Source organism: Chlamydotis macqueenii, chromosome 24 (genome assembly GCF_036417535.1).
Source record: "Chlamydotis macqueenii isolate bChlMac1 chromosome 24, bChlMac1.mat, whole genome shotgun sequence".
Taxonomy (NCBI): domain Eukaryota; kingdom Metazoa; phylum Chordata; class Aves; order Otidiformes; family Otididae; genus Chlamydotis; species Chlamydotis macqueenii.
The window spans coordinates 7133764-7159978 of NC_141579.1; the positions used below are offsets into that span (position 1 = coordinate 7133764).

General features: G+C 51.2%; 1 protein-coding gene across 3 annotated transcripts in view; it reads left to right on the forward strand.

Moving 5' to 3' along the window:
- KMT2A (lysine methyltransferase 2A) overlaps window positions 1–26215 on the forward strand; it is a 42555-nt gene that overhangs the window by 1552 nt on the left and 14788 nt on the right. The window contains exons 2-19 of one of the 3 annotated variants that reach the window (XM_086765975.1): window positions 8581–8650; window positions 9838–12506; window positions 13799–13976; window positions 14350–14584; window positions 15796–15860; window positions 16511–16882; window positions 17503–17576; window positions 18222–18350; window positions 19210–19323; window positions 20556–20702; window positions 20982–21077; window positions 21826–21946; window positions 22698–22811; window positions 23139–23323; window positions 23915–24088; window positions 24821–24931; window positions 25173–25246; window positions 25755–25948. In XM_086765975.1, the coding sequence (XP_086622101.1) occupies window positions 8581–8650; window positions 9838–12506; window positions 13799–13976; window positions 14350–14584; window positions 15796–15860; window positions 16511–16882; window positions 17503–17576; window positions 18222–18350; window positions 19210–19323; window positions 20556–20702; window positions 20982–21077; window positions 21826–21946; window positions 22698–22811; window positions 23139–23323; window positions 23915–24088; window positions 24821–24931; window positions 25173–25246; window positions 25755–25948 (5122 nt within the window). Of the gene's footprint in view, window positions 1–8580; window positions 8651–9837; window positions 12507–13798; window positions 13977–14349; window positions 14585–15795; window positions 15861–16510; window positions 16883–17502; window positions 17577–18221; window positions 18351–19209; window positions 19324–20555; window positions 20703–20981; window positions 21078–21825; window positions 21947–22697; window positions 22812–23138; window positions 23324–23914; window positions 24089–24820; window positions 24932–25172; window positions 25247–25754; window positions 25949–26215 lie in introns of those variants that run through there. The other 2 variants (XM_086765977.1, XM_086765976.1) reach the window with 2 other exon arrangements.

Here is a 26215-nt window from a genome sequence, read left to right on the forward strand (position 1 = left end):
TGGGACTGCCCGCCAGCATCCCTTTATTTAATAGCGGTGGTTTGGGACACTTGTACGTTTTTCTGGCCGCAGCAGACTAGGTTCCGTGGAATTTACCGGGCTGACTTGAAAGAAGCTGGTATCTCGGGAGCGCTGGTTCGGTGGCAGAAGTGACTGAAATCTGGCCAACCAGCCTGACCACAGAGTTAACAGCTCGCGAGGTTTTTACGTGGGGGCAGGCGAGTTGCTTCGTTTCTTCTCTTTTTTCCTAAGATGACACTGGACTATTTTTTTTTATTATTCCAGTTGTCTTAAAGCGTGTTTTTGCATCTCAAAAAAAAAACTCTACAGCATCTCTGAAAGATCTTTGTGAGTTCGGCCTTTAGGGCATCTTTGCTCTACAATAAGATAGCTTGAACGCGTTCTTGGTGCTAGCAGCTGATGAAGACGGTGGCTCTTGGATGTTAAGAATGTTACTTCTTGTGTCACTTTTCTGTTTAGCTACTAAAAACTTCCGTCTGATGACGTTACCTCCAGTGGAAAGGAGCGACAGATGTTCTTTGTAGCTTGGTGTCCGTAGGCTGAGAGTCCCTGCTGGCTCCTGAGCAGGGGAGAGGTAGACCCAGGTGCGCTGAAGGACCTGCTTCTCCTGACCATTGACTTATTCCGCGTGCCTTGTAGTTGTAGCGAAGATCGCACCGCGGCTGCTGGTCAGCGGAAGCTCTAGCACGAGCTCCTCTCTCCTCTGGTACGCGGCCCCTGCGAGGAGGGAGTGGGGGACGCGGAAAGAGCTCCAGCACGTCTAGGAAGCCAGCGTGTGGGTGCCACCCGCGGTCTCTTTCGAGGAGGGGGCGGCTGTGTGTCGGTGTTGAACGGTGACGTCCTGCTGCCCAGGTGCTGCCCCGCTTTGGGTGGAGATGTTCTTCGTCTGGAAGGGGGCTTGCAGCAGACCCCTGCTTGCTAGGGCTCGCCGTCTCCTTTGAGTAACTGTCTGCGGTTCACACCATTCTCCTGCGCACAGCTGAGGGTGCAAGCCTGAGCCAGGCTAGTTACAATCTTAGGTTGGATAGTAGGAAAAAAATTTCTACAATGTGAGCTGTAGAACACTGGCAGAGGTTGCCCAGAGAGGTGGCGGATGCCCCATCCCTGGAAACGTTCAAGGTCAGGTTGGCCGGGGCTCTGAGCAACCTGATCTGGTTGGAGATGTCCCTGCTCCTTGCAGGGGGGGTGGAGTGGGTGGGCTTTGAAGGTCCCTTCCCACCCAAACCATTGTATGGTTCTATGATCTGTGATTCGGCCGAGCTGCCGTTCTGCATCAGGAGCAAACTCTTGAGTTGTTGCTGTGAGTTCAGGAGCCGTGGCAATCGGGGGAAGAAGCTGTGTTAACTTTTTGTGTATGACTTCTGCTCTGCTGGCTTATTTTTTTGACCTCTTGGTGGCACACTGCATTCCGGTGTTCGCTTGTGGGAAGTACCTGTTGAAACTGTGCGTTACCGTCAAAATTTGATCTAACGAAAAAGTCCAGGGCGAGCCTTAGGCTCGATCTCTCCCCGGTCTCCTTGCCTGTTCCCTGGAATGCAGCGGATCTTCTTTCTCATCTAAGAGGTACACAAGTTCTGGGGTGCACTGCGAGCTCCCTGGGTTTCTGGAGACTTTGTACAAATCCTTGACTTCTGCTGCAGCTCAGTGTTTCGCTGAGTTATCTCGAAACCACCTCACTTTAAGGGAGCAGGGTTATGATACTTGATTTTGTCGCCGCAAGGGTTGAGGGGGGACTTTTTGCACAGTAAAGCTCGAACTGGTTGAAAACGGCGGCGGCAGTGCTGCATGTCATCCTTTCTGTGCGATGGGAGGGGCACTTCAGTAGTAAGGGAAGCTTGCTTGTGTTTTCTTGGCTCGTTGTGTCGATATTTGCTGTGAAAGAAGCTTGCGCGTAGTTGTTAGATCCGCTGTGCTTGTCAGCTCAGAGCTGCCTCCCCGTCCCTGAAGTTTAATTGAAGCTTTGGGACGTAAAAGCTGGGAGCGCGTTGGATGCGCGTTGACAGTTTACTCCATAAATCCGCCTCAGCTTGAGAGCAGCTGAGAGCTGCAGAAACCCCGGTTTGGCATGGGACGTAGCGGTGATGGTGGCATCTCTAGTAGCGCTGCCCTAACTGCCCAGGAATCATGGTTTTTTGCGAGGTAGGCGTTAGTTCACCGGCGGCTGGCGTGTTTGGAAGTGGTCCTGGATCCCTGTGCTGGGAGGAAGGAGCAGCTTCCGTACTGCCGCCACGGTCGCACCTGAGCTGTGGTGCCAAGCTTGCTGCCCGGGCCGCTCTTAATCAGTGAGAATTAAGTGGGAAAAGGCACCGTCTTGTGTGAAGAAAACGGCGTTGAAATTGCGTCTGCCTCAACGTTTCCCCTCCTGGTGTTACGCTGGGCGGCCACTGGAAAACTGCCTGGCTGTTTGATCTGTGAGGTAGGGGTGTAGAGCTCTACCTGTTACTGGAAACGCGACTGCTGCGCGTGCGCGGGGACGTAGCTGCTCGGAGGGGTCGAGGTGAGACCGGAGACGCTTGGTGAAGGCAATACGGGCCACGGCCCCAGAGATGGAGGCTCCTCGGTGCCGTTTCTCCTTCCTGAAAACTCGAGCCCTCCGTTGTCAGAAGTGTGAACGTACGTGTTTGCACCACCCTGCTGAGTCCCCCGTTCCCGCGATTCGGTCAGCGCTACGCAGTACTCCAAACCTCAGAGGAGCGGCTTTGCGAGGCTTTGTGGCGGAGGGAGATTGGGGTTCCCCGCGAGAGGCTGTTTTCCGTGGAAGGTGGTGTCGCTCATCTTGCTGGCAGCGCTGATGGGTAGGTGAGGCGGTTTTGGAAGCAGCAGCCATGCGCGCTGACCGGTTTGCTCTGGGGACTTTTCGACATTGCACTTCCTTCAGCTGGAAAACTCACGGGACAGACTCTTGCAGCAGCGTGCTTCACCACGCGCTTCCGTATCGTCATCAAAGCACTGAACTACAGATTTTACTGTGCCGCGTTTGGAGGAAACGAGGGTTTCGGTGAGCAGGGACGCGAGTAACCTGTTCTCGGAGGGAGCCTTCCCTACAGGGACTCTGTCCTGTTGGTTCGGGTCTGTCGCTGCAGTGGAGGCCGCCACCTCTTCTTGGCCTGTCCTGGAGACTACCTGAGGGAACTGTCTGGCATGTGTTGAAGGCACCCTCGTCCCCGCAGTCCTGCGGGCAGCCCTGCCTGGTTTGCAGTGAAGTGCTGGTGAAGGGCAGACGAAGGGAGTCTCTGATGAGATGCTGCGTCTCCCATCTCTCTGCGGCATCGCTGGCCGCTGAGGAGAACTTTGGCGAGGAACTGTGGGATGCCTCCCTGGCCGTTACGTCCTTTCGGCTAGCTCGACCAAGTCTGCCTGAGGCATTGCTTTCTAACGTCCGTTACGGAACTGAGAGGGAGAGACTTTGCTTGCCAGAAGCACTGCGTTGCCTCTGGTCTCTCAGATGTGGTCCGGGAGGCTTTGGTCTCGCTTTGCTCTCGCCGAGTGCAAGCTGAGTCTTTCTAGGCAGTAGTTGGGCTGCCCCCCGCCCTCAGAAGCGGTATTGAAAGCTTGTTGCTGTCAGAATGGGACTGTTTCACGTGCTCTAAAAAGCATCCCTCTTCCTTCAGAGTGGAAACGGCAAGCCAGGATTTCTCATCCAGGTTGGAACCAGGACTCTGTGGAAAGCAGGGACCGATCGTGTTGTTAGTGGGCTGCTGCTGGCGGTCAGTCTGTTCCGCTGCCCGCAGTCTGGCCAAACAGCACGAGGCCGGCTGCGTTGTTACCTCCTAGCGCTGGATATTTCCATTTTCCTTCCAGCAAGTTGGCGAGACGGGTCCACACGCTCGGTAGTACTGTGAGAACGGGCGCTGTCTGCGCTTGAGCCCCGTGAAGAGCAGCTCGCTCTCTCTCACTAAAATCAGGTGTGGTCCGAGGGACCCGGAAGCTGCGGTCCCGGTCCCGGTTGCGTTGTCGCGGTTCATTGCCGAGGGTACGGCTGCAGCACAGCCGGAGGGGCGCGTCCTCCCGCTGGTCTAGTCTGGGGCTGCCGTGCGGAGGTGACCCACCCTGCGCTCTCGGGACGTGCTGGGTGCATCGGTGCTGCGCTGAGGCGAAGCCCCGGCCGAGTCCGCGCATCGCGCCCGTTCAGAGCTGTGTTCTGATTAAAGAACGAAAGGGCGAGCGGACCCTCAGCCGAGGCGGGACGTAGCGGTAACCCCAAGTGCTCCGCCGCTCGTCAGCAGCGTTGCGTCGCAAGTAATCGCTTGGGAAGCACCTCCCCGAGCTCCCAGGTGGCTCCGCTCCTGACGCAAGCGCAGGGCGCGCCGACGTTTGTCTGGGGGTTACTCGCTGCCAGCCTCCGAGGATGCTTCCCCGGCCAGGAGAAGAGGAGCCTGTCGGATACTGTGCCGTAGTTCCTCAGCAGGCTCCTCAGTGAGCTGCTGAAGATAGTTCGTCTCTTTCCAAGAAGATGAGGTGCTGTGTAAGTGGGGCCAAAACCGAGGTGGTGGTCAGGAAGAGGAGTAAAGCATTGTTATTGTAAAATTTAAAAAATGTTTTCAAGAGCTGGTGGGAGCCGCTGCCTGGCTGGTTTGGTGCTTCTCACAGCTGTGTGGCAGTCCGTGCGACTTTACGGATCACCCGCGGTGGTACGGGTGGCGCTGTTACTCTTCAGACAGGTTGGAACACCAGTCAGCGCCTTCAGGATGGTTCCTCCTTTGAAGGTGGCTTTTCCTCCGAGATCTTTAGTTGGAAACTCTTTCAAAAGTGACTTTGCTCAGGAACAATGCAATAGAGTTTTGCTTGCAACTTTTCTGCCCTTGTGGTGGCTGGGTTACCTTAGGAGAAGCCTCTCCTCATCTGCTCGCAGCTTTGAGGTTCAGACCAGCCGGGGTCGTGTAACGTTGGCGTGGGAGATGTACGTGGAAGCTCTGCTGCCCGTGGAGAGGTGCCCCCTTGCCTGCTTCGTGTCCTGCGCGTGAGGCGAGCCCTCCCTCATCCCTTTATTTGTAATCCCCGGTGAGCTTTTCTGCGTTGCGTTATTCTTTCTCAGGTAAATGAGGTCACGATCAAAACCCTTATGGTTTTTAATCGCTCTCCATCTGTCATGCCTTATAGTCGCTTCTGAAAAACCGGAGGGAGGCTCTTCGTGCTCGCTTTGCCTCAAAACTGCGTTTTGATGTGTGATGGCCGATGGGGTGGCTTGGCCTGGCAAATGCCTGCTGGTACTCGGTGAGCTTCTCCATCTTCTCCAGTAAGTTACAGGGCCGCCTTCTCAGCGGGAACGGCCGGTTTGAGGTCACCGATACGCTCCCGAGTGCCACCCAGCAAATGCGGGTGGCATGTTGGTCGTGCTACTTGTAAGTGAAGTCGCAGTGGTGGTTTTGTGGAGAGCAGCTCTTTACGGTAGGCAGTGCTAGTGATTGCTTCGGAGGAAATGAGGAGAGATTGCCGTTCCCCGGATATCGAGCCAGAGCCACAGTTAACGAGTCCCGTTGGAAAAGCAAGGTAGTAGACGTTTCAGCATAGCAGGAGGGAGATTCCTCCTGCAGAAATCACGTCCTGTTCCCTCCTCTCTCCAGCCGTCCTCGCTGCGCGCCTTGCGGAAGTCCTGGTGCGGGCCGGGCAGCAGGGGTCTGAGCAAACCCCTCGGGGGAAGTGCGAGTCGAACACCTCTTTCTTCTCGTCGAGGGTGCAGAGAGGCGCAGGGTGGCCACGCTGGGGCTTCTCCTGTGTCTTCAGGGCCAGCGTGGCGTTGCGGGCAGAGGGGCGGTTAGCAGAAAATACACGTCTGTCGTGAGGCGCCGGTACCTCTGAACAGCCGGCTGTCGAGCCATGAACTTGGGGTGCGTACCTCTCCCTGCTCCTGAGGTTTGACCGCGCACGGTCAGCCCCTTCGCAGCGTAGTTGTACCTGACGTGGTTTTTATTTGCAACTGCGTGAGACCGTGTTGAGTGTGAGGTGCAGCTTTGGTACCAGAGGTCTGCAGTCGCTGGCCAACAGCAAGCGGTTCACGCACGTGTAAGTCGAGTGCCGGCAAACAATTTTGGGGTATTATTTCGGATTGCACTGAACAAACTTGCTCTCTGGCCAGGGATGGTCTGTAACTCGGTCTCGTAAATAAGTCTTTGTGTCTGTTACTCTTCCTGAAAATAATTTGCTTGTTTATTAGCGTTTCAGTCGCCTGTTGGAAAGGTGACTTGTCCTTCGAGCCGAGCGCACCAGCACTGCCGCGGTGAGGGCTCTGTGTCGCCGTGTGCCTCTCGGGCTGCAGCGCTGTGGTTCTGGAGGGACGGCCGGCGCGCTGCCCCTCGCTCGGGGCCGCTTCCGAGCACCAAACGGGTGAAGCGCTGGGGAGCTGTTCAGTTAGAGCTGGGAGACTTGGAAATGTGCTGTTTTGTGGAAGGAAAGCACCGCTGCCATCTTTTCAGCAGGCGGTCTGTAGGTTTCTCCTGTACACGGCTGTATACGTGCCCTGAGTCTCTCCTCCTTGCGCTATGTGCACGTGATTTTTGTTTTGGTGTGTTTTGAAAACGCCGCAGACCTCAGTCTTTGGTAGGCTGATGAAGAAGAAAGCGCGCGGTGTGGGCAGGTTCCCTTTGCGTTTCGAAGCCTGCCTGTTTGTAGGTAGCTCCTTGCTTTTCCGCTTGCGTTCTCGGCGTCTGGACTGTTTCAGCCCGAAGCTGCCTCTGTCAGCAGCCTCTCCCTCTGCGGTGCCGGGCCCCTTTTCCCCGGGCGCCCCTTTTCCCGGCCCGCGTCCCTGTGAAGGCAGCGCCCGCGCCGCAGTGTTTACATCTCGCAGCGAGCCCACGTGCGCGGGGCGGCGGGCAGGCGTGACGGGACCATTGATCCGCAGTGCTGCGAGCGGGGAGCCGGGCGCTCCGCAGCCTTCCTCGCTCGCTTTTATTGCTGTGGGATTAAAGTGGAGGCGTGGTAGCTATTCCCTTTCAGGGAAAGGTCTCGGGGGGCTCTGCGTGACGCGGGGTTCCTCGGGCGGAAACCACGCGTTTGGGCTTAATTGTGTTTCTTTTACGTTGCCTTATCGTTGCTTTTTCCGGGTTTCTTGGCGTCACTGCTGCAAGTGCAGAGAAGAGATAGGCGGCAGGGATGTGAGGAGGGGCAGGAGCATCCCCTTCGCCAGCGGCGAGCGCTGATCGTTGCTCTTCTCAGAGCTCTTTGCAGACTCAAATCGTTCCAGGAACAGCGTAGTTGCTTTCTAGCGTGCAGCCACATTGCGCAGCGGTTCAGAGAAGCAAGCAACAAGTGACCCCTCCGTTTTCAAAGTTCAGAGGAAACTTAAGACGGGCGAGCATAAATACTTGGGGTGAAATCAGACTAGGAAAGCTGGAACGACGTAAAAACGAAAATGTGTCACAAATTTTGGTGGCAGTCAAACAGGACTGACATTTTTGTGTACTCTGTGAAAAACCTGTCTCAGTGGGAACAGAGCATCTTTAACGTCACGCCTCTGTCGGGGAGAAAAGCTTTACCATGCAGGTCAGATTTTCATCTCTCTTAAAGACAAAGCCTGAAGTGAAATTAAAAAAAAAAAAAACAACAAACCCAACCCAAACCAACAAGAAACACCACCTTTACTGTAGTCGAGAGCCATTTTCTAAGAAAATTCTCCTTGACGTTCCGTAACGTTACCTACACGGCTACCGATGTCGTTGTTCTCTGAAGTGTAACAGCTGGTAAAGGCTGTGCTCCCGTCTGGGCGGTGGCTTTGCTGGGAGCCGTGTGGGAGCAAACAGCCGTTGGTGCCCCTGAGAGAAACCTTATTCTGCCGCCTCGCCGGCTGGCAGTTTCTGGTATTTCGTGCTCGGGGGGGCTGCGGCTCTTGGGGCGCGTGGACGATGCCTGCGCCTTGGGGGTGTCTCTGTCTGCCCGGCAGCAGCTTCGGTCTGCTTGCACTGGTTCCGTAGCCAGGCCTGGAGGTTGCTGCGTGATGGAGCTGACGGGTGGGGTTCAGCTGAAGGCACGCCGATCTCTGGAGGGTCCAAAGAGGCCCTGAAACCACGCGTTCTCCTTCCAGAGGCCGCGAGCGCCACTGCTGGGTCTCGTGCGAGCGGGTGGCGAGCCTTCCCGCAGGGGAGGGCACCAGAGCCAGCCCCGAGGCCTTGCTCCAGCTGCAGGATGCTGGGGCAGCGTTACAGACCTCAGGCGCTTCTGCTCTTCCAGAGAGGCTTTTAAATGAGTCTGGAGGAAGTTAGTCAGCTTCTGTATGAGAGAAATAAAGATGGAAATAGTTCTTCTGCTGGAGTGTGTCTTTAGGGCGGTTTGAATCATAGCTTATAGCAGCAGATTTGATGCACTAGGGGTTGTTTCCATACATACTTGTCCTTGGTTTCCCCATAACTCTTTTTGATCGTTCCATAGCCGTAAACTATAGCTGCTTTATAGGTGTGTATAAAACTCGTGTTTCCTTTTTAGCGGTGGTTTGCTTGAGGAACAGACGCCAGTACGTTGCCTGGGCAGGGAGCGTCCTCTAGCATCCTTTCCTGCTTTGATGACAATGAAGTTCGGTTTAATGCTAATATCTGCGGCTTCAAACTTGCATCCGCTTTCTCGTTGCAGGATGAACAGTTTTTAGGTTTTGGTTCAGATGAAGAAGTCAAAGTGCGAAGTCCCACCAGGTCCCCCACAGGTACGTTCAAGTCGCAGGACTGGGTGTTGACTTTGTACTCCCCTTCGCGGTGCTTTTGCCGTGCCTCTCCTCTTTGTTCCATCAAGTGTCATCCACCGTGAAAGCCACCCCAGTCTTTGGATTCGACTTGGTTAGTTTGGGACGCTTTACATCTGATCTGTTACAGAACAGGGAAACCTTGCCTGAAAGAGTTATATTCATGAAACCACTGTTTGCAACCTCACGCAGTGCTTTGGAGAGGCAGTGGTTTCAATAGTAAGGATCTAAAACTGGTTTGGATGTTTCATCCAGCCGTCACTCTTTGGGAGACAGAACAAATGTAGAACACTTGAGGATGAGCTGTAGCTAACTTGTTGCATTTCCAGCCTTCAAGACGTAGAGTCAAATCGTCATGGGGCTGGCAGTGAGTTCAGCTTTGGTTTAGATTCCTGTCAATGAATGCTCTCACCACAGCACTCACCACAACGATCTGCACAGCTTGGCCTTGCCAGCACGTTCTGCTGTGCAGAGCCTTGCTAGGAGGGCGTTTCAAAGAGAGCGAAGTGCCCTGGCAGAGCTCTGGGCAGCCCCAGAGCTGGGGCAGCGGGGTTTGCTGGGCATGCAGTGAGGTGCATTGGTAGAGGTGGGTAATCGAGTCTTGCGCATCTGCTTGGTGGTTCCAGATGCAACGACGAGTGCTGACTGCGTTTCAAAACTAAAATCAAGTCTTTTAGTAAATCACCTTGCAGCAGCCGCTCCCTGTACATTGTTCTTGCCTTACTGACCTGTCCTGTAGCAGTGCAGATGGATGGCACTAGGGAAGATGGATTTTTTATTTTCCTTTCAGCTAGCTGTGATCTGCTGAAAAAAAAAAAATCTTTTAACGTGTTTGAAAGGTGGCACATGCCCTTAAGAATTATTGTTCCCTCTCAACATTAGGTTGATGACGGTTTTCTGCCGTTGCATTTGTGTTTTAAAAAAAAAAAAAAATCTACTTCGTGTATTACCTGGGAGGAGAGGTTCGCTGGGAAGGTACTCTTTCCGCGCATCGATAAAACTGTTTTTATTTGTTGATTAGCTGAAATGTCTTGGCAACTCGTACGGGCGGTGTGACCGATACTGAGTAAATACTTGCACGACTTGGGTAACGCTGATCCGACACTCGGAGAAATTTAATGCGTGCTCTGCGTTCTCTGCTTCCCTCTCAGTTAAATCTAGTCCACGGAAACCTCGCGGGAGGCCCCGGAGCAGTTCTGACCGAAGCTCAGCTGTACTGTCAGACTCTTCATCCGTGTGCTCCCCTTCCAGCAAGTCTGAAACCACATCCATGGAGAAAGTAAAGAAGAAGGAGTTGAAGAGCGGGGAAAAAAGACGAGGGAGACCTCCGGCGCTTACGAGCGTGAAGTTCAAACTGTCACAAGTGAAGGACGCGTCGGACAGTCAGAAGGGCAGTAAAGAAGAAAAAGAGAGTCTGAAAAAAATCAAAAGGTCGCCATCCACTACCTTTCAGCAAGCAACTAAAATCAAGAAATTAAGAACTAGCAAGCTCTCCCCACTGAAATCGAAATTTAAGCCTGGGGCGAAACTTCAGATTGGGAGGAAGAGCGTTCAGATCGTGCGCAGGAGAGGTAGGCCGCCGTCCTCTGAGCGTTTAAAGACTTCCTCGGCCTTAGTCGTAAACTCGCAGCTGGAGAAAGCCCAAAGGACTCGCAAAGAAAAGGATGGCACGCCGCCTCCTACGAAAGAGGAAAAGACTGCTGTCAGGCAGAGTCCGCGCAGGATTAAGCCCGTCAGAATCATACCTTCCACCAAAAGGACAGATGCCACAATTGCTAAGCAGCTCTTGCAGAGGGCTAAAAAGGGGGCGCAAAAAAAGATCGAGAAAGAAGCAGCCAAACTGCAGGGCAGGAAGGGCAGAACCCAGCTCAAAAACATCCGGCAGTTCATCATGCCAGTTGTGAGCGCTATCTCTTCACGAATTATTAAAACACCCAAACGGTTCATTGAGGACGAAGACTACGATCCTCCCATTAAAATCTCCAGACTAGAATCCACACCAAACAGCAGGTTCAGCGCTGCGTCTTGCGGCTCCAGCGAAAAGTCCAGTGCTGCTTCTCAGCATTCGTCCCAGATGTCGTCGGACTCCTCGCGCTCCAGCAGCCCCAGCGTGGATACGTCTACGGACTCCCAGGCTTCCGAGGAGATGCAGACGCTTTCTGAGGAGCGAAGCAATACTCCGGAAGTTCATGCGCCGCTGCCTGTTTCTCAGTCCCCTGAAAACGATAACGGCGACAGGAGAAACAGAAGGTTTTCGATAACAGAAAGAAGTTTTGGCCAGAGGACCGCGAAGAAGCTGTCGGCCTTACCAAGCGTGCCGCAGCAGCAGTCTTCCTCCTCTCCTCCTCCCCCTTTGCTCACGCCCCCGCCGCCGCTGCAGCCTGCTTCCAGCATCTCGGACCATACCCCTTGGCTTATGCCTCCTACCATACCGCTGGCCTCACCCTTTCTCCCCGCTTCTGCTGCACCGATGCAGGAGAAGCGGAAATCGATCCTGCGAGAGCCCACGTTTAGGTGGACCTCCCTGAAGCATTCCCGGTCGGAGCCGCAGTACTTCTCCTCAGCCAAATACGCCAAAGAGGGTCTCATTCGCAAACCGATATTCGATAACTTCAGACCCCCGCCGCTGACACCGGAAGACGTCGGCTTTGCGTCCGGCTTCTCAACGCCGGGTGCGACGGCCCCGGCACGTCTGTTTTCCCTTCACTCTGGAACGAGGTTTGACATGCACAAGAGAAGTCCTCTGCTGAGAGCGCCCAGATTCACGCCGAGCGAGGCCCACTCCAGGATCTTTGAGTCTGTCATTCTGCCCTCGTCGGTTGGTCGCGCCGCTGCGGGGACCTCTGCAAAGGGTGCCTCCTCTCGGAATCGGAAGAGGAGAGTGTTTAGCCCCATCCGGTCGGAACCCAGATCTCCTTCGCACTCCATGAGGACGAGAAGCGGAAGGCTTAGTACCTCTGACCTGACAACGCTCACCCCGCAGTCTTCTGTCTCTTCCTCGTTAACTAGCATTTCTGTTAGTTCTCTTGCCACTAGTGCCTTAAACTCCACTTTTACGTTTCCTTCCCATTCCCTGACGCAGGCTGGGGAATCCGCAGAAAGAAGTCAGAGACCGAGGAAGCAGGCCAGCGCTCCGGCAGAGCCTTTCTCCTCTGGTAGCCCCACGCCTCTCTTCCCCTGGTTCACATCCAGCCCGCAGGCAGAGAGAGGCAGAAACAAGGACAGGGCAGCAGAGGAGCTCTCCAAAGATAAAGACGCTGACAAAAGCCTGGAGAAGGACAAGAGCAGAGAGAAAGACAGGGAGAGAGAAAAGGAGAACAAGCGAGAGTCAAGGAAGGAGAAAAGGAGGAAAGGGTCAGAAATCCAGAGTAGCTCTGCTTTGTTTCCTGGAGGTAAGATGCCCAAAGAAAAAGTTGTCGGCGAAGACGTCGCAGCATCGTCGTCTGCCAAAAAGACTGCTGGGCGGAAGAAATCTACAGCGATAGATCCCGCGGCAGACGTTTGCGCTGCTGCGCTGGTGGATACGGCGGCCATCAAAACCAAAACGTCCAAGAAAGGTAGAGGGGGGCCAGACAAATCGGATCTGGACCTCAGCCCCGCCGTGCCGTCTCTGGAGAAGGAAAAAGCCCTGCGTCTTTCTGCTCCTTCGTCAAGCACTGTTAAACATTCCGCTTCCTCCATCAGCTCTATGTTGGCTCAAGCAGACAAACTGCCCATGACTGACAAGAGGGTGGCCAGTCTTCTGAAAAAGGCCAAGGCCCAGCTGTACAAGATTGAGAAGAGCAAGTCCCTCAAACAGGCGGATCAGCCAAAAGCACAGGTAGTCCTTTTTCCAAGTTTTGGGTTATTTTTTTTTTTTTTTGCTAGAGCGCGTCTTTGTTTTGAACTTGCACTGAAAGTCACGAGTAGCTTTCGTATCCTAAGCGTGAAGAATTAACGTGCCGAGCTAAGCAGCTGTTAGCGCAACAGATGGCAAACGATCCCAAAACGAGGAGCCCCGGGCAGAAGCTGGCGGGGAGAGAGAGCTGCCGAATAGTCGGCTGAGGGGGGAGCTCGGTGCGGCGTAGCTGCTTGTTCAATTTCTCTGAATAAATCTGAGCAAAGTGATCGTACAGAGTTGCAGTATTCGCTCTTAAAAGCACGATTCCAGCAAACTGCAGGAGTCTGTCTTCTTCACCTCGATGTTTCTTGTAGGCCCTCCCTGAGCAGAAAGCTGGCTTCTGAAGATGAAGTTGGTCTTTGTTTCTCTCTCTCTTTTTTTTTTTTTTTTTTTTTTTTTTAACTACACAATGACAATCTGTCACTTGTGGGCAGGAGGAAGATCCATTGGGATTTTGCGTGTGATTGGGGGACTGCTTCCTACCGCTTTCCTCTCTTCCCCGTTCCCCCAGCCCAAACCTACCCTTTTCTGCAGTCCTTTTTGCTACCGGAAAGGGGGTGAAATACACTTTCGGGGACCGTGGGCCATTTAAACCCTGGCTTTCCTGAATGACACCAGTGCTGAAAATCACTAGCGTGTGTTTTAAATAGAGAACTCTCCAGCTTTTTGTCTCTGAAATGAAGCGCGTGCCTCTGTATGTCTGGCCTCCTTGGAGGAGAAGCGCAGGCCCTCACAATTACCTATTTGAGGGAGTTCTTTTAGTCTGAAATATTTCAGAATCCGGGGATGAAAACACAGAAGATTGCACGGCAGCGCAACAAGCCCCTTGCCGTAAAGGCCAGCAGCTGTCCAGCAGGCTGGTTTGCTCTGGCTCTGCTGCGTCGGTTAGCACCGAGTGTCAGTCTGATTCCAGCCAGGAGTGATTTTTGGGATACCGGTGCCTTGATAACACAGCTTCATGAGCGAGTTCGCTTCCCGGTAGCAGGTGGAAACCTACCTTGTAGTTGCAAATGAGTCAAACTTCTTGTTCTTTTCAGCTTATCCTCTCTTGGGTAACCGAGGCTTAGAAGGCTCAGGGTTTGTCTCTATTTTTGTCCAGATTCTTACAAAGCGCAAGCCAAGACATCGTTTGACTCCTTTTAGGTTGTTCTGAAGTTTCCGTTACGTGTTTCCCAGCCTCATCGTGGTACCTCTCTTAGGAATACTCTCTGTTCTCGTGTTCTGAAATCTAGGGACAGGAGAGCGACTCATCAGAAACGTCGGTCCGAGGACCACGAATAAAACATGTTTGCAGGAGAGCAGCTGTTGCGCTGGGCCGCAAGCGAGCCGTGTTTCCTGACGACATGCCCACTCTGAGTGCCTTACCGTGGGAGGAGCGGGAGAAGATACTGTCTTCCATGGGGAACGATGGTGAGTTAAGATTTTCAGTTTTCACCTGTGGATTCACACAAAGTCAGCTTTTGTTGACTGCTTGAAATGAGGACTTCCAGCCGTTAACAAGGGGAAAGTATGTTAAACAGCTGGGACACGCGGTTACCGCGCCGTTGGAGCAGGGTTAATCCTTTCAGCCGTTGGTAACTGTTACACACTTGTGTTCTGCGCTAAGCTTCACTCTGCTCGGGGTGTGAGTACATGTATGTGTGTATCCACGCACGCTTACGCACACCCCTGGGGTGGCTCTGCAGGTGGACTTATGCGTAATGGAATAAGGTCCGTTAGCAAATCAGACGCTCCTGAAGTGTTCTTTGACGTCAGTGAATTCACATCAAACTTCTTTTGTTAGATAAGTCATCAGTAGCTGGCTCAGAAGAGGCTGAACCTCTAGCTCCACCGATCAAGCCCATTAAGCCGGTTACCAGAAACAAGGCGCAGCAAGAGCCTCCGGTGAAGAAGGGCCGCCGCTCCAGGCGCTGTGGGCAGTGCTCGGGCTGCCAGGTCCCAGAGGACTGTGGTGTCTGTACTAACTGTCTCGACAAACCCAAGTTTGGTGGGCGCAATATAAAGAAGCAGTGCTGCAAGTAAGTACGCGTCTGAGAAACTGTCTAATCCCACACACCCCTGCTCCAGGACAGGGAACAGCAGATTTACCCTGTAGCACAGGCTTTGAGGGAACTTGGCCTGGGCTGAGGCTGGATCGCAGCAGGGGAGTGTAAACGGTTTAGTTTAAGAGTCAAGATCCCGATTCAAGGAGCGCTTGTTACGAGCTGCGTTTCCTGAAGTTCACTTCTGCTTTATTCTCACCGGTTTGATGAAGCCGGCATAGCACTGAAAAGCATTCGGGACGAGCCCGGTGCCTTTCGCTGGACAGTGTGGGTTTTTGCAAGCAGGGCAATGTATGCGTAAATATTTCTCTCTTATTCTCCCAAGTTGCATTTATGAAGAGTTGGTCCTCTCAAGATGACGTTTATCTGCTGTGCATACACTTCATGTAACAGAGATGTCTCTCGGTGTCACTAAGAAACTCTCCCTGATTTTTTTCCTGTCATTTGTTGTACATGTCACTTAGCCTGAACTTGTGCATCTTTACATTGCTGCCTTAAATTGGTTTTACCAGACTGGATAACGTGTCTGAAAAGGCAGCGACTGAAGTGGCAGCCGTGAAGTGGCAGTGGCATGGAAGCTGTTTCTAAAGCCGAGCTGTGAGAGCTGCTGTGTAGTCCGGCCTGTGTGAGAACGCTCTGCAGGCAGCAGTCTGTAAGCAGTCTCACTCTGAGCAGCTTTGCCCGGGCCCGGGGCTGCGTTTCAAAACCACAGGCCCTGCTACAAGAACGAGGGCAGAGACAAAGCCTGGCCCGGTGTGTAGAAGACGTCCTATGCTGAATGTCACAAAAACAGGAAATAGAGTTGAACGCTTGGCAAAGACTTGGCCACCTGATCCGATCCTGCTCCAAGAGTAACTGCTCTTGTCTGAAGTGGCCTCAGTTTGGACTATGTAAAACCTGCAGTGTGAGAGTTTGGTGTGGGCTTGTGGAGCTCTTGGAAGTATTCTGATACTTCTCAAATCTAAGAGTGTGGAAAACCAAGAGGAAAATACAGAGGAAGACAAGAAGTTTCTTTTACGTATCTCTGAGGAAGGGAGAGAGGGTTGAAAAAAGATTGCTTGGAGAAGGTAGTGGGTGTATCGATAATGGGGGGGTTTTTTTTCAGTTTTTCATGTTGAATATTTACAGTCTGCCCTCTTAACGTCTGCGTTTTTCTTCTGATTTTGTGACGTATTCTTTCTTTGTAGAATGAGGAAATGTCAGAATCTACAGTGGATGCCTTCAAAAGCCTATCTCCAGAAGCAAGCTAAAGGTAGGCTGAAAGACTTGGCTCCAGTGTAGCACAAGACAGACGTTTTCATCTCTTAACTTTTACTCTTTGTGCTGTCGTTGTGGCTACACAGAGCTGCTAAAGGTTAGTCTGCAACCACACGCTGGCGGGGAGCCTGCCTGTTCTGCTAGTGTCAGGTGGAAGCTGCAGGAGAGACGTGAGCGTGAGCGGCGTCTGTGCTCTCTAAGAGTGGCTGTCGCTTTCGGCACTGGATTTGTAGTTTTTCCTTCCTTTTGTGGGGAGCTGCTGCCAATGGCTGCTCAGTCTCCCCTCAGCCCTTCAGGTGAAGCATTTCTCAGAGGTGTGCCAGCTCCCGAGTGACGCAGGGCCTGAGAGTGTCTAGGAGCCTCCTTGTCTCCGACATAAGGCTTAAGTGAGCCGTCATACGCGTTCTGTTAAATCCCCGCGGTCTCAGTGCTGGACCTCTGCAGGTCTGCGTGTTACTGCGACAGCGGTCAGCGGCTGCCTTGAGCTCGCTGAACTTCGGCGTACAAAGTCTGGTTTTTCTTTTGTATGACAGATTACAAAATTCTGACGTCGAAGTGTCTGTTTCCTTGTCTTAAAAAAGCAGCAAATCGTTTGAAGTCGCACCATTGTTTCAGTGTTGCTTTATTGATGCTTCTTCTTCCTAGCTGCGAAAAAGAAAGAGAAGAAGTCGAAGACAAATGAAAAGAAAGAAAGCCATTCTGGAAAGAACCAGTTGGACTCTGGACAGAAACAAACTCCCCAGACTGTCGTATCGAGAGACGACAGTGCCATCAAGAAGAGCAGCGAACCTGCCCGTAAGCCCGTTGAGGAAAAGCATGAGGACGGGAATTCCTCCGTTCCAGTGTCGGAGCCCAAACAGGTGCCTGCCGCTGGTACCAGAAAGACTGGCAAGCAGGCGTTCCAGCCGGTACAGCTCCCTCCTGCTCAGCCACCGAGCTCAGGACCTTTGAAAAAAGAAGCACCTAAACTTACCACTTCTGAGCCTAAGAAAAAGCAGACTCCCCAGCCAGAAATAGGTAAATGGGACTGTTTGTCCTCAATCTATTTGAGTCACGTTAAGTAACAATACCGCTAGAAGCTGTTGGATTTTAAAACTGATAAATGCTTCGTGTTCTGCTGAAATTGCAGCAGATTATTTTGGAATTTTCTCTTAGAACTGGTTTCCTTTTTATTGAACTCCAGTGAACGTTGGGGCGGGGAGAAAGAGGACCAGCCTTACTGAGATTTGTAGTCAGGTAGTCCTGGAAGTCTTGAGCTGTATTTGCAAAACTGTTAAGTCCGTTGGCTGTTCACAGTCTAAATGTGAAACAAGAAGAATGTAATCTTTTCCTACTACAAAAACGTAGTCTGCTGTTGCACGTAGTACAGAACAGCTTGAACAGTGACCAGCAAGGCAGCTCCAGGACTTGTGTGGCTTTGCACCCAGACCGCTTCAGATTTTAGCAGAGCCAGCTCTCCTGTTTGTGCTCGAGGAGACGGCTCGAGTCGTAGCTGGTGAGGTGCAGTCACAGAAGAGGGTGGAAAAGTTCTAGTCTAAAATTCATCTCATGTTACCCAGCTGATTTTTTTCCCTTTTCTTCTCTACAGGTGGCTGTTAGTTACTTGAAATACTCATAATTTTTCCCCCCCTTCCTAGGCACAGAACAGAGCAAACAGAAAAAAATTGCTCCCCGTCCAACTTTCCCTGTGAAACAGAAACCAAAAGAAAAGGTGAATACTGTTTTTTGTACACAGTCAGTAAATTTCAAGAACCTGGCACTTCTGTCTGTCTAGAAAGTAGAACTGTGTTATTTAACCCTTTTGCAGGTTTTTTTGTAGTTAAAGATTTTAGGTTTTCCTTGTGGCAGTACCTGAATTCCGAAGTACCTGGCGTAAGCCTAAGATCCGGTTCAGATATTAACATGTTCTCTAAGATGTGCCTGTTGTGGGGTGGAGGCTAGCTTTTCCATGAGGAGCGGAACTAGAAACATCTTAGAAACAACTCCATTGTGAGAACAAAACCAAACAAAAATACCTCCCCCCAAAAAAGAATTGCCTTATTTGAATCTGAGAGAGAAGCGCGTAGGGACTCGCTGCACCCAGAGCTGCCCCCCTGCAGCAAAATAAAAACCAGAGCTCTGATGAGAGAGAGCAACACGATGTTAGAGGAAAATTGAATTAGAAACGTAATTGTGTGTGGAGTGCTCTTAAGAAGTGGTTTGCAGCACGGTTACTTTCTCGCAGCTTTGACACGCTTGTTAGTTCTGTGATGGTTTGGGGGTTTTGTCTGTGAATTCTCTGTGGCGTTTGATTTAATTACTGGTGAAGTTTCGGCGTTCGGGTTTGGGATTAATGCAGGCTCCTTTGCTTGACTAGGAAAAGCCCCCTCCTATAAGCAAGCCCGAAAGCAGCACGCTGAATTTGCTCAGCACTCTGACTAACGGAAGCAGTTCCAAGCAAAAGCCACCTACAGATGGAGTCCACAGAATCCGAGTGGATTTCAAGGTAGAGGACAAAATGTTTTAAGTGTTTGAATGTTACCTGGCTCTAAACCCTGGAACTAGAGTCCCTCGAGCGTGCTGGCAGTGACTTCTGAGTTTGAGTGTCTGGTACCATTCAGACAGAGCTGCAAATAGGAGCCTTCCTGACAAGTCACTCGGTTGGTTTTTAGAAGCTCGTTATGCCTTTTTTTTCCTTATAATTAGAGTACTGGATGAAGAGACACCTAAAGCTTTAAAACCTTAACTGTCAATGTGTGAGGATGAGCAAGAATTTGAGGTTATGAAGAAAGATTCCATTAAGATGGAACTATAAAACCTTACCACAACTTGAGCCAACAAGATTTGGGGAAAATGTTAGTAACTTGTAATTCACAACATTTTGGGAATATCTGGGGTTTTAAACTGGCAAATCATGTACTTTTTTGAACAACAGTGTTGAAATAATAAAAATTAATATTTTCCTAATAATTTTTCAGTCCATCTATAAGTGTTGATACTGGAGATTATAGCGAGATCTCACAAGTGTTTTATACAAATATGGAGTTTTAATAAAGTACAATTCTTCTGAAATTTCCCTTTTAGTAATAATTGTGCAATCGTGGAAAAACTGTCTTACTCCTCAGGCTCGCTTTCCGTAGAAGGAAGGCTAGCGCATTACTGAGCTCTCTGGGCCGGAAGAGCGCCGAGAGGTGACTCTTCCAATATTCGTTATAAAGTAGACCAAGGTAGAAGTTGCAATGGTTTCGTTTTGAGACCGTGTAATCGCAGGCGCGGGAAGTATAACGCAGCAGTCAATGTGAGGAGTTTGTACTGATGATGTCTTGCCTTGTTCTGCATGGTGATGTGTCCTTTTGTACTTTCAGGAGGACTGTGAAGTGGAGAATGTTTGGGAGATGGGTGGGTTAGGCATCGTCACCTCGGTTCCTATTACTCCCAGGGTGGTCTGTTTTCTCTGTGCCAGCAGTGGACATGTGGAGGTAAAGCATTGTGTTCTGCTGTTGATGACTTAGTTACGGCACCACGTTGCTAGAAAAAATAAGTAAATTAATTCTATCGTGACCTTAGTCCAAGAGAAATTAAAATCGTACCTGTAAATCTGTCCTTGCTAAACTTTGTCCCTGCTCCTCCTGGGGGGTTGGGCTGGATGACCTGTAAAGGTCCCTTCCAGCCCAAACCCTTCCGTGATACTGAAACGCGAGGTATTGAAAATGGGTTTGGAAACTTCTGCAGCGCTTGCTTTGCGGGTGAGCTGTTTTAGACGTAAGGAACAGTGTGTCTGAGAGCACCTGCGCCTCCTCTTAATTTGGAATCCCATCTCTGGTGTAACGCGGGGGCTTTGCTTGCTTTATCACTCGAAGTACGAAGGGCTGCCCGAGAACGCTAAAGGGCTTTTGGCAGCATTGGCTTGCCCCGGTACGTCCGTATCTGCCGAGAGCTGCAAACCGTTACTGAAATGTGCCTGGAAAGATTCTGGTGCTGTGGAAGGAGCTGGATTTGGGCTTAAGAGGTGTTAAATGTGCTTCCAGGTGTAGATAGGTGCCTTCTCAACATCTGCAGACCACCCCCTCCTGGGAGGGTGGTGCTAGCGCCCTAGAAGAGGCTCGGTTATGCCGAGTGGACAACACTTGGGGAAAGGGGTTGAGTTCTGGGTGTGGACATCAGTGCACCTGAGAACTGTGAAGGCCCAGTGGGGTGTGCAGCGTCCCCTTCTCAGTCAGGTTGCTCAAGGGGACAAACGATTCTGCCAGCCTGTGGTGTTGCACCCTAAGGCCAGTTCTTTTTCTGATGCGATCAGCCTTGTCGGGGATACCTAAAAATTAGAAAAACTTCCAGGTGGGCTACCTGAATGGAGGGAGGAACGTCTCTCTTGGCTCCAATATCCCTTCCTTCTGCACTGTTTCTTCTGGCGGGTTGTGTTGCGGCAAGGGAGGGAGACCCTGCGGAGCCCTGTAGGCTTTGCCGGTTCCCAGAACACCTAGCCAGCGGGTCCCGCACCCCGCTTTGCTGCTCGATGCCTGGTCTGGGGAGAGGAGCGCGTACTTGGGTTGTCTGAAGTACGCGCACAGTTCCCCTCCTAGAACATGCCAGTAGATATCCTTGTTCCGTCAGTTGCAAAGCACACTAGAAAGTAGTTCAGAGCGCGAGGGGGCTTGTTTGGGAATTCAGAGCAGCTTCTGACTTGCTAAACCCTCCCTCTCCCCCCTTGCAGTTTGTGTATTGTCAGGTCTGTTGTGAGCCTTTCCACAAGTTCTGCTTGGAGGAGAGCGAGCGGCCCCTGGAGGACCAGCTGGAAAACTGGTGCTGCCGTCGCTGCAAGTTCTGCCACGTGTGTGGGAGACAGCACCAGGCCACCAAGGTACCCCAAACCGCCGGGAGACCCGCCGGGCACCCCCCGCACTGCTCCCGGAGCGGCTCTCGCTCCGGAGCTCAGCTAGGGAGCGCGCGCGGGGGAGCAGGGGGCGCAGGGTCTCTGCGCGAGCACTGCCGCGCGCTGGGGAGAACGCCTCTTGGGTGGCTTCACTGCGACTTCCTCCTCTCGCCCCGGATGGGGAATCCCGCACAAACCAAAAGTGTCCGGGAGTTTGCATCCCGTCGCGGGTCTCCATTCCAACGCTTTGTCCCCTTATCCTTGCAGCAGTTGCTGGAGTGTAACAAGTGCCGAAACAGCTATCACCCCGAGTGCCTGGGCCCGAACTACCCGACAAAACCCACCAAGAAAAAGAAAGTTTGGGTGAGGGATTTTGATGTCTTTTGGGGTAATTCACTTGCTGACCGCTCATAACACTGTGGGCGAGGGGGGCTCTTGCGTTGGAAGGTACGTTTGGAACTAGGCAACGAAGGGGGGTTGTTGATAGGGTTCTGAGCAAGCGGGATTTTACAAGAGATTGCACCTTTTTCAGTTGTAGTAATCCTTTGATCACAGTCCCAGAACACGGAAGTTCTTTAGAATGGAAGCATTTACCCTGTTAACAAACTTACCCATTGATACTGGTATTGAGGGACGGTTTGGATTCGAGCACTGTTCTGTGTCTTTCAGGGTTTAGTTCCAAACAGGTGCAAGAGCTCTGCCTGTAGTATGTTTGGTTCTGGTAGTTTTTAGGTGTTTTCTGCTACGATATCGTCGGAGTTGGAAAGCTCTTAAAAGAAGACTTCATATTTTAGGTCAGAAGAAATGCCACAGCTACATGTGGCAGCTGGTTTGTGTGAAGGGAAAGGCGGCATTTTCCTCAGTGCAGACAGAAGGACAGAAAAACTCTACTGTGATTTATCTTCATTTCTTTCTTACTGCATCATCACTGTTTTACCATAAAGGGAAAAGGTAGAAGGTGCAAGTTGCAGTATTTTGGTTAAGTTCTGGTATTGAAACTTCTCATTCTGCACTCATGAAATTACAAAGTCTAGGAAATGTATCGTAAGGTAAAGAGCAGAAAGCACTGGATACAGGCAAATAACTCTTTCCAAACGCCTTCCTTTTCCAGATATGTACCAAATGTGTTCGCTGCAAGAGCTGTGGATCCACGACACCGGGCAAAGGGTGGGACGCACAGTGGTCTCATGACTTCTCGCTGTGTCACGATTGTGCCAAACTCTTTGCTAAAGGTACACGAAGTTGCGATTCTTTCGGCAGGAGCCTCTCAGGTGCTCGGTTTTGAATTAGGCAGCATCGGGGTAGGGTGAGCAGAGGGCCAGGTGAGCTTGTCTCAGTACGAACTGGAGTGAAAGGCAGCGTTGAGGCCGAGGTGGGACAGACCGGTTCTCAGATTTTACAGTGGCTAACGAAAGTCCCCAGTGCTTTGTTGTCAGTTCAAGGCTTCCAGAATTTGAACGCTGTACCACGTAAAGCAGTTATTTACACATCTGTTGGCCCAGGGTTTCAAGTAGCAGTTGAGAAAAAGACATTTTAAAGGACTCCTGGCTTAAAAGCAACAAGATTCCTGTTGTAATGTGATTGTGCCTTCCTTTGTCGGTTACTGTGCGTGAGGCCTTTGACCCTGAGAGAGGCACTGGGGAAAAATCTCAGGGCAGTGACTATTCCACCTAATTCCTTGCCTGTATGTCATCTTTGTCCTTTCACTTTACCCTGTAAAGATATTTGCACGTAACACTTTGTTAACCTCCCCGCTCTCAAAAGTGGGTGCCCAGTAACAGGGCGCCGGAGTAGTCGGTGCTCTGCGGGCAGGTTGTCTTTGTTGCCGTTGTTTGCAGCCTTGTAAAAGCAGGTGTAACTGTTGGCAGCTCACCGGTGGGAGGTTGCCCAGAGCTGCTGTCTTAGCACGCCAGCAGGTAACCACCTGGCCTTTAAGGTGCGTGTGGCAGCTGAGCTTCTGATCAAATCACGTCTTGTTTGCAGGAAACTTCTGTCCCCTCTGTGACAAGTGCTACGATGATGACGACTATGAGAGCAAGATGATGCAGTGCGGGAAATGTGACCGCTGGGTCCACTCCAAATGTGAAAACCTTTCTGGTAAGGGGAATCCTTATCTCCTCGCTACTTAAGAACATGGGGCAGCAAGACCAAAGCCATCCAGGCTTGAACCTTTCTACCCCTCACCTGTTGTGAGCTACCAAAAAATACCTGTAGAATGGCTGCAGATAAACCAGCACTAATGTCAGTGACGTCCTGGGAGCTTAGGACTTGCCTCAAGTGCGGTATCGCTCAGGCAGTTGCACGAGATGGTTTTGTTTCATGAAAAGTGTTTCAGTTAGAGGGTAGGTGCAGAGCAGGGGGTTTCCCTGTATCCATCCTTCACTGAAGGAGTTCAGATTGTCGCTTTATTTCTTTTATCTCCAGATGAAATGTATGAGATACTCTCCAACTTGCCCGAGAGCGTAGCCTACACCTGCATTAACTGTACGGAGCAGCATCCTGCGGAGTGGCGCCTGGCACTGGAGAAGGAGCTGCAGGTTTCCCTGAAGCAGGTCTTGACAGCCCTGCTGAATTCCAGAACTACGAGCCACTTGCTGCGGTATAGGCAGGTAAGTTGGAGCCTCGCGTCCCCGTTCGTGTGTTCTGCCCTGAAGTGTTGCCCGGCATTCGTTTGAATGCTGGTATTGCTGTGCATCGTGCTGCAACAGTGTCTTCATCGTACTTACAACAACCCTTCCTGTGATTTTTGTTTGCTTTCTTTTGTTCGTTCCTATGGAAACAAAGAAGTGGGTATCTGTGATAAGACTTGTGAAGCTACAAGAAAAAAATACGGTAAAGTTCTTCAAGGAATGGGAGGATTTAGCTCTCTGATGGTGAAGGTGCATTTTGACAGAAGAACAGGATCTTAGTCTTGAAATACATCTTCGGAATAGATTCAGAAACAGGACTTCTGAAAATGAATTTGATCCTTATAGCTGATCACTCTGCGCTGCAGTGAGCCTTGCAGGTCAGCAGCGGAAAGCTAGTTAAGATCTGCTCAGTTTTGTCTCTGTGTTTCGGACAGGAATTCAGAACTTGAGTATCCTTTCTTTCACGTTAGCGAGAATCTCTGTGCCAGGAAATGTGCATGGGAGTACGTCACGAGTAGCAGCCACCCTTCCCCAGCTCATGTCCCTCTGTCTGGTTCCTGACGTTAACAGGCAGCAAAACCGCCTGACTTAAATCCCGAGACGGAAGAGAGTATCCCATCCAGAAGCTCTCCTGAAGGCCCCGATCCGCCCGTCCTAACAGAAGTCAGTAAACAGGAGGAGCAGCAACCTCTGGATCTGGAAGGAGTGAAAAGAAAAATGGATCAAGGAGGTTACGTTTCTGTGGTATGTCAAAGTTTTTGTTTTCTGCTCTAACGATAGAGCCCAGGAGTTGCTTTATTGACCTGTAGCGTTTATATCAGAGCATGCTTTACGCCTTTTCTTTCTGAACAAGGAAACAGGTTAACGTGCTGCTAAAAATAATTCTGGCTGGCGCTCGTGTTAATGTTGGCCCAAAGACACGTAATTTAGAGTGCTGTATGGCGCGCTCGAACCAGCAGTGACACTTGGTTAAACCGCTTCTGCTCGGAGGCAGATGTTTGTGTTCATGGAAACGGGACAGGTCCTCCTTCACGCGCGCATTCCAGCTGGAAGCCTAGCCAGATAACGGGAGTCGGTGGGGAGGGGTGGTATTTTTAGGGCATGTATAGAAAATGCTGCTGCTGACCGGATCAGCTTAATTTGCAGGGAGCATCCTTTCCCTCTTTTTTTCCTTATAGCACCTGTGATCTTGAGGAAAAATGTATATCACAAGGTCCTAGGCAGATGTCCTGTTGCCAGATTTTGGCAGCTAGCTTAGCCGATTCAAACAGCAGCCAGCTCCAGGCGGAAGGAAGACGAGAACAGTTTTGGGTTGGTTTGTGTAGCCTTCTGCCAGCCAAATTCTTTTTCTACTCAAGTCAATGGTGTAGGTCAGTCTTGTACTCATCTGGATGCTCACTTGATGCCTTAAATTAGTGGATGCTCGCTGTACAAGAGACAATCCTGTTAATGTGAAATTTTGTGCGTTGCTTACAGCTGGACTTTAGTGACGATATCGTGAAGATAATTCAAGCAGCCATTAATTCCGATGGAGGGCAGCCGGAGGTCAAGAAAGCCAACAGCATGGTCAAGTCCTTCTTTATTCGGGTGAGCTGCACTGCAGTTATTCCAAAATCTGCCTGGTGTCACAGCACTGCTTGGTGCTGCTGGAATCCAAAGGGTCCGTCACACTTACCGTTGCCTGGGTATTTCCAGGAATGAAATAATACATTGTCAGAGTCGTTAACGAAATCCTACTGGTTGTGCATTTACAGTAGATCTTGGCTGCATTTCTTTGAATTTAGCATATGTTGTATAACTTTTCTAATGGAGTGTTGTTTTCCTTCAGCAAATGGAGCGTGTTTTTCCATGGTTCAGTGTAAAAAAGTCCAGATTTTGGGAGCCAAATAAAGTAACAAGCAAGTAAGTAATTGTTTTGTGTCTGACTGCAACACCCTGCGGTTTGCCAGCTGTCCAAGCAAAAACTATCAAGAGAGCCTGTTTGTGGGCTTGGGTTTTCTGTTTTTCTTTTTTCTTTTCTTTTTTTTTTTTTTTTTTTTTTTTTTTTTTTTTTTTTTTTTAAACAGTAATCCCATTCCCAGGTTTTGTATACACTTCCTAGAGCTAAAGCACAGTAACCAAAAACATTATTCAGAACTAGCTATAGCTGTGTGGTGGCTTGTCAGTCCTTGCTTCCCCCACATCCTCCTCACCCCATTTGGCGTGGCCCTCCTGCGTCTGTAACCCTCAACAGAAACAGCCGGCCACGTCACACACCTTACAGTGTCGTAGGCTTTGTTGAGAGCGCGTGTGGACTGTAATTAACTAATTGAGTTGTTATTGTGCGTTGCATGTCAGTAGTGCTGGTAGACAGGGCGCAGGGTCCTGCGGCGTAGCCAGGTCTGACCGCCGACTCCTTGTTGCGTTTCAGCAGTGGTATGTTGCCGAATGCAGTGCTGCCCCCTTCGCTTGACCATAATTATGCTCAGTGGCAGGAGCGTGAAGAGAGCAACCGCACTGAGCAGCCCCCTCTGATGAAGAAAATCATTCCAGCTCCAAAACCCAAGGGGCCTGGAGAGCCAGATTCGCCAACTCCTCTACATCCTCCTACACCACCTATCTCTGGTAAGAAAACAGATTGCAGAACTATTCGTCTCGTTCCAGACCTCCTCGTAGTAAAGAGAGGGCGGTGTTAGCTCTGTAGGCGACAGAAGAATTGTGGAGACCTCTGTGACCTGCAGTCGTTCAGAGGCTGTTCCGTGTGAGGAGTTTCTGAGCTGGGCTTGGGCCCAGCCACGCGTTTGCGCCTGCCTCTTCGCCCCAGAACAAGGGCTGCGCAGAGGCTGGCTGCTGAAAGCGCTGGGCTGCTGTTGGGCTCTTCTGCCCTGGTCA